The following is a 7500-nucleotide window of genomic DNA, read 5'->3' as shown; positions in this document are numbered from 1 at the left end:
TGTGTGTGTGTGTGTGTGTGTGTGTGTGTGTGTGTAAATGAGGCTTCATATAAAGCGTGATACAGGCATCACCTGACAGAGCTGGGATAGAGCCTGAACATATAGACAAGGAGGACACAGAGGTATATCAATTTTACAGACACACACACACACACACACACACACACACACACACACACACACACACACACACACACAGATGGTCAGAACATGCGGTGTTGAGTGACTGTGATTCTCTATTTATGTCGTCAGTGAATTATTTCAATCAGTGCCTATTAAACCCTCAGCATACTGCTCCCCAGAGGATACACACACACATGCACACACACCTGCACTAGTTCTGGGAAGGATTCCAACTCCAACTTTAGACCAGCAGCTCCTTCCTTACATCCTTCACCCTCACTTCCTTCCACCGCTCCTTCAAGATCCTTCAGTGGAAATATCAAAGTGCATTAAACCGTGAACATGCGGCTTGGAGCTTCATGACCCTGACACATGTGCGGTCGGGTTTCTCTGGCGTGTTACCCCGTGCATGTGATTTATAGCGGCTGGGGCGTGTCATGGAGGGCGCGGGCGCTCCCAGAACGTAACTGCACACCCGGGGATGCTGGAGGGGCATCCTGGGTCAGAATAGCCAAACATTCTTTAAAAGGTTTGAATAGAGAAGTGCCTTGCTCAGAGGCAGTTCATCGGCATCGTGTTGGCAAATGATGATTTGCTGAGATGAAGAAATCGGAGCCATGTTTTTTTTTCTGGGTGAAGACAGACGCCAATTTGAGATTCCAAGTTCCTTATTGGTGTCTGGATGATCTGGACTCGGGTTTCCTCCCAGCCAGAGTGGCTCAGATCATTAGAGGGGATCTGACCTCATGTTTCGGTGGGGCAGTGGATGCTGCAAATTCATGCCGGGTCACAAGCAAGCGTGTGTGTGAGCGCGCGTCTGTATGCGCGTGTTAAACAGAACTGAAACAAAAAGTGATCATATGAGTTTTTAATGATTTATAATTCCATACGCTAAAGGGGCCTGGTGTCAATACTTTTGGCCATGGTAACCTAGTGCTCTGTAGCCCACGCCTTGACACAAACTGGCACTTGGTTTACAGTTTCCATTTATATGAATTATTTTCTTCTTTCTAAGATTTTTGTCTTCTACAATCGGAATTCTTTTTTCCAGACACGGAAAAATTGCAGGTCAAGTTCAAGCGGTTGCAAAGTCGGTGAATGTCTGCATCTACTCGAATATGTATGTGTGTGTGTGTGTGTGTGTGTGCATCCATGTTTCATTATGAGGTCACTGCCACGGGGTAGTGATGACAGCCGAAAATAAAACGGAGACTTTTTTGGCTCAACGTCCCCTTCCCCTAACACACACACACACACGCACACACGCACGCATGCACACACACACGCACACACACACACACGCACACACGCACACACGCACACACGCACACACGCACACAGACAGACAAGACAGACAGACAAGACAGACAGACAAGACACACGCACACTTCAGCTGTTTGTTTGGAGGACAGGTGTTAAGCCCTGCAGTCCAGAGGGAGGGATAAGGGGATATATTGGTAATTCAGTGCAACACCCAGAAGGGAATCATCATCCTTTGATGAAAATATTAATTATCACCTTTTCATAAACTGTTGCTTCAACAGTCTGTAAAGTTAATTACTATCAATTATCAAAGAGCAAAAGCCCAAATGCTCCTGCTAAGTATAGCAGGCGACTGATTCTCAAGTCAGCCTGTGGTGACGAGCCATCAAACTGTTCCCAATGTCGGTGAGGATCATTTTACGCTCCATGGAGGTCACAGTTAAGAATTATTTGGAAAACCATAAAGTAATTTCTCTGTTCATCGCGGCATATTACAAATAAATCTTTGAGAATGGTGCCCACGTGTGGCAGAACAAAGGTAATGCACCTACTCCACCTCATCAGTTAGCCTAACTTCTATTGGCGGTTGGCTTTACTAAACATCAGTCAGATGTAGGTGATGTGCTAATGAAGTCATGAGACAAAGGCCAATTTTTAAAAACAAAACATTGTGTGGTGGTAAAGACGCCCTGGACGTCAAGTTATGAATAATAAGAAAACAATATTGTTGATTGTACTCCAAAAAACATAGTGAAAATATCATATTTTACATCGTACAAATAGAAGAAGCTAAACTATCTGTCATCACTGTTTCTGTGCTTGTTTCTGCTGTTTATAAGTTGCAAATAACTCCTCTTTCATTTGAATATTTCTACCTATCAAATCTAGTAATGAACCCAAATCCGTGCCTGTAGTGAAGAAGGTGCTCCCTGCAGACTGTTTGCTTGCTCCCCAACTGTCCTATTGGGTTTGTCTGCACTCATTATTCACTGAAAAAGTTGGACTTGGTCAGACTTCAGTGTCAGCTGAAGGAAACTGGAAACTGACTTTTTTTTGTTGCTAGTTGAGACCAGGAAGAGAGGCTGAATCTATGCCACCAACAGGGAGGATCAAACAGACACATGTATGCTATTCCTCTGTGATGCTGAGGACCGGTTTCATTCAATAACCTCCTTTTTTTTGTGTTCTAACATTTCCAGTTGTGCATTACTGGTGGAGCATGGGGCCTCTTCTCCTGCCGCCCAGCCCCTAACAAGCCCCCTGTTTGGAAGGTTCCCAGGAAGCTCGCTCCTGATCGGCCAGCAGGTTGCGTCCTTGCAGCTGGCTCAGATCAAAGCCCAGCTCACCCTTACACAGATAAGCAATGCATTTGCTGTTGGCAGAGGAGCTCCTAACTTGACTGGCAACTGCAACTTGCCAGCTCCCTACTTTGCTGCAAAACCTCCATCCCCCACTGCAGCAGCCATCAGTCTCCTAAATCTTCTCAAGATAGCAAACAGCATGTCCTGTCCACTAAACAACACCTATGCTTCTGGGAGCCAAATACCCACACAGATGCAGCTTGAACTCACCAACCCCAAAACAGAGAGGGATCCTTGGAGGGCAACTCCTTGTTGGGGATCTGGGTTTAACCATGAATCTCCTGGCACTTACCCTGGGACTCCTTTGGTTTCTCCAATGTTACCCCAGTACACAAGCGACCTGCCAGGTCAGCGTACATTTGCACATGATGATGATATCAAAAAATCTGTAGACATACATCTTAGCAGTGCCAGAGACGTGGTGGGGCTGATAAGCAAAACAACGCCTCAGACAGACGGCCATCCCACAGACCAGGGGATCCATTTGACCGAAGCTCAAAGGCAGAAGTTTCTCCCCTCAGGTACAGGGATGACGTCATACTCCTCGTCCTCCTCTGCCCCACTTGAACAATCTAGACAGCTGGGTGATGAAACTGGCTGCAGCTCACTGGGCTATTACAACAAACCCATTTCTGATGAGTCAGCTTTTTATTCATCCCATGGTTCATCAAGGTCTGCAAATGGTGCTGCTGCCTATAGCTTTAATGGCTCCACTGAAAGCGAATGCATAAAGCCATTCATTCCATGCCTAGGAGAGTCAGGCTATGCATTGTCAGACGGGCCCACAACTTCTAAAGAACCCAGCCAACCCAAATTTACCTCTCAGTCAGCCGCCGGCATCCTTTGGCGCTTCGGTCTCGAAAAAGAAGACCTGGAACAGCTTGGCAACTTCCCAGAAGACCAGATCACCCCCGAAAACCTGCCGTACATCTTACGACAAATCTGCAAACAAAAGCAGAGGAAAAGGATAACAGCCGCTGAGTCAAGAAGGTACCCCGCCAGCGGTTCTGGTGAGGTCGGGGTGCTACAGCAGGCTGTGGCATCTACCAATCATCAGCAGAGTCTTGACCATGGACATTCTAGTAAATACACTGGAAGAACTGCATATGAGGTTGTTGAGATGACCAAAACAACTGGCAGTGGGGGGATATTAAAGGACACCGGTACAAATAGAGGTCACAGTCAGGAGCCTCTGCCACAATATTCAGCCCAGGTGAAATACAGCACCTCAAGTCCTCCCCGCCGCCGTGAGAAGAGTCCTTTTACCACTCTGAGTGCATCGTGGGGTTCGATATTGGGTTCTACAGCTTCTTCAAACCATGACCCGACCAAACAACCCCCAAGACCAGACGAGTTCTCTCTGCCACCCCACAGCGCCAAATCCACTGCTGCGAGAGACCTAGAGCCCAAACACCAAGCGTCATCGCTAAAGAGCCGTACATTCACTCCGATTGCTGGCGCACACGGCAGCCAGCCTGGCCTTGAAGCCACTGGCTACGGCAGCGGCACCAAGGATCAGAGGACCAGTCCGGCATCAGAATCCATGGTTGGTGTGCAGGTGAAGCAACAGCAGAAAGAGCAGTTGCAGACACAGCGGATGCCGGAACAGCAGGCGCTGCAGCTGAAGATGAGCAACCCGTTATGTTCTGCCACTGAAACTCCGGCATGGCGAGATACAGCTGTCGCCAAATCCTCCAGGGTCCTGCAACCTGCGACGGTTAACCCTGCTGAACTTCACAGCCTGGTGAACTGCAGCGCAATGTCACGTCTGCCCTCCATCAGGCAGCCTGCAGCTAAGATTGCAATCTTCAAGGATTTGCCGTCACTTGCCATGATGTCCGACTACGCAGCAGCCTCGCCGAGTGTCTTTCCACACACCTGCTCTCTGTGCAACCACAAAGTTGCAGATATTCAGGTGAGTGGAAGAGATTTTATGCTGAAGATTAAAGGATTCATATTCTTTTGCGCATGCTGTTTATTATTAAACAATATGAACAACGCATATGATTTATCTTTGTTTGGATTGGTAGGATTGGATCTCCCACCAGAACAGCAGCAGACACCTCCAGCAATGCAAACTCCTCCGACAGCAGTCAGTCTTTAACCCTTTAAACTTTCTGTGTCACAGAGAGAGAAAGTGCAGTGTGATGTTTGAGGTCTTAGTCTATAGTTTGGAGTACATTGGTCTTGTGGGTTGTAACCTCTAACCTGTAGAAAATACATTGAAAACTACTTTGACTTTGTTGGCCGTTAAACATTGCTACCACTTTTTGTTGTCGCTGTGTTGTTGTGTAAATATGTTGTGATAGATGTGTCTTTCCAACAGATATCCAGAATGGGACGGTGAGATTCCAGAGGAGTCCAGGCAAGTTAAGCAAGTTTTTGCACACACAGCAGCCACGTTAATATTCAGCCAGCATTCCACTGGTTTTAACTTTCTCTTTTCCCATCATCCATTCGTTACCTTTCATCTTTTCTGCTCCATGTAGGCCTGTAGCTGAAGACCACAAGCAACCCGCCGACTCCAAGTGCTCAAAGCGACGCCACAAGAAAGCCAAACCTGGAAGTTGTTCACACTCCAGGTCGCCCTGCTCTCGTCGCCATCATGAGAGGAAAAGGAAGAAGAGGAAGAGGAGCCGGTCAAAGTCGCCGATGAAGAGCCGATTGAGGTCACCACACAGCACTCGGCACACCTACAGGTCTCTGGCACATGGGCTTGTTGAATGAAATGGAAGACATTTGTTTGTGGTAATAAAGCAAGTAGGTTAAGTAATATTTAAGTTCAGTTAAATTTGAGTGGTTCCATCTGTGACTCCAACAGGTCACAGTCTCATTCGCAATCCCCACTGCACGACTGCCCCGCTGCCGCCGCCGCCTCCTCCGCTTCCTCCTCTGCTTCCTCCTCCTATCGCCACCATCACTCTCGGTCCGGGAGCGTCGAGAGGCGATCAGCCGGTAGCGAGACGAGGTCGAGCATTGTGGAGAGGGTGGCCGAGAAACTGCTGGACACATCAGGTCAGCGAAATAGCTAATCATTAATTAAGATAAGATAAGATAAAACTTTATCCAGAGGGACATTGCTGTGCAACAGTTTCAGTACATTGGAGATTGAAAAGATTCACCTGTAGTGCAAAATTGTATTAAATATAAAAACATTTTAATAAAAAAAATCTATATAAATAACAAATTAAATTAAATTCATAAAATATTAAGTCAAGTCTAAGTCAAATCTAAAATAAACTCTCATACAGACACAGAAAGGGTAAAAAACATCATTTGGTGGTCTGACCGTGTCTTTGCGTCTCTTAGCTGTCCAGTCCCATTCTGGTTTGGAGGACGTGGTGAAGACAGTGGCATCTTCCAAAGGAGGAATAAGCCCCCTGCCCCCCCGCCCCACCGGACGAAAGTTGCTGCCCCCCGCCGCTGCTGCCACCTCCTTCTCCTCCTACTCCTCATTTAAAGTGAAGAAGCAGCAGTGGAAAACCAAGCACAGCATTCAGAAGCGCCAGACGTATGCCCACCTCAGCACTAAGGTAGGTGCTACGCTCCTCACCACTCCCATCTGTCCTTCACTCCTTCCTCTGCTGTCTATCACTCTTCGTCAAGCAGAAGTTTGTGTCCATTTGTATCTGTTATCTGTTCAACAGGCTGGAAAATGCGCGTCTTTAGCCCCATCAATGGCGAGGCTGAGTGGGATTCGGAACTCTGTCTCTCACAGTGCTGTGACGGACGCCATGGAGCACTTTGGCAAGACAAAATCAGTCGTGCTGTTCAGGTCCAAACAAGAGGTACTGCCACCGCGTCTGTGTTCCCTCACTCCCGGGAACTTGCTTTTAGAAATGATATTTTTCATAAAAGCTCTTCGCCTTTGTTTAAGGAGCCCCGCTCCAGAGGTCCCGACTTGGTTTTAACTCGGAGCCCCGCTCCTGTCCGGATGATAATTCTGACTCCTCAGACAAGAATATTTCTCCTTATACAAATAATCATCCTTTTGACTATTTCCTAGGCGGGTCCTGTGCACAGAATAAATTTGAACATTGTTAATTACTCAATTCTTAACTTAGCGGGTTAACACTACAGAGCCCCAACTCAATGTGACCTTACCGGATCACTGGGGAGCCCGTACTCCCTGGGTCTGGATTGTAACTTATTTCGACCGTGTTACCTCAATTACTCATCCGCAGATTTCAGTTCGTCTCCTCTTAACATTGAATTAAATTTACGTGACTACAGCAGACAATCACCCACTTCCATAGATAAACTTTAGAGTGTCCAATGGCCTATTACAGATTTGATTTAACAGGTTCTGTACTGTACTACTGTTCTAAATTGCGCGCTGTATGGAAGCGGAGCGTTTGCCTCTGTCGTCACAGCCACTGCTGGGCTCTCTCCAATCATTCACCAATCACGTCGGGGTCACCAAATTGTAGGAGGACGGAGCTGAGAGTCCTCCAGCGCGTTTGTTGGATTGGTGAGTTGAATGAGGAAAAGACGGACTGAAACTTTCAGAGAGTTTTATTGTGATAAAAACGGAAGCAGCGCTGGTCATCTCTTCTGCATGCGGTGAAGAAAAGCAACAAAATATCTCCGGACATTTGCCTGAAGGCTGTGAACTCGGGGCGTTCCCAAGCTCAAGATGATGCTGCTGTCAGAAAGCTGCGGATTGGTGGGCCGATGGTTGCCATTGGGACATTACTACAACCCCTAGTTGTATAAGCTATTTGCTGGCGGGGGTGCACAGGAATGTCGTGTC

At 47.3% G+C, this 7500-nt stretch overlaps 1 protein-coding gene across 1 annotated transcript in view; it reads left to right on the top strand.

The window, feature by feature from the left end:
• Positions 1–7500, top strand: part of LOC143010611 (uncharacterized) — an 11657-nt gene that overhangs the window by 3450 nt on the left and 707 nt on the right. Inside the window, exons 2-8 of the mRNA XM_076162983.1 lie at positions 2586–4662; positions 4778–4839; positions 5074–5121; positions 5237–5446; positions 5569–5762; positions 6057–6280; positions 6395–6535. Coding sequence (XP_076019098.1) covers positions 2586–4662; positions 4778–4839; positions 5074–5121; positions 5237–5446; positions 5569–5762; positions 6057–6280; positions 6395–6535 — 2956 coding nt within the window. The remainder of the gene's footprint in view (positions 1–2585; positions 4663–4777; positions 4840–5073; positions 5122–5236; positions 5447–5568; positions 5763–6056; positions 6281–6394; positions 6536–7500) is intronic.

The sequence above is a fragment of the Genypterus blacodes genome, unplaced genomic scaffold (assembly GCF_046128005.1).
Source record: "Genypterus blacodes isolate CSIRO-AG114 ecotype Tasmania unplaced genomic scaffold, CSIRO-AGI_Gbla_v1 ptg000129l_1, whole genome shotgun sequence".
NCBI classification, from domain to species: Eukaryota; Metazoa; Chordata; class Actinopteri; order Ophidiiformes; family Ophidiidae; genus Genypterus; species Genypterus blacodes.
This window is presented reverse-complemented; position numbering and strand designations above follow the sequence as displayed.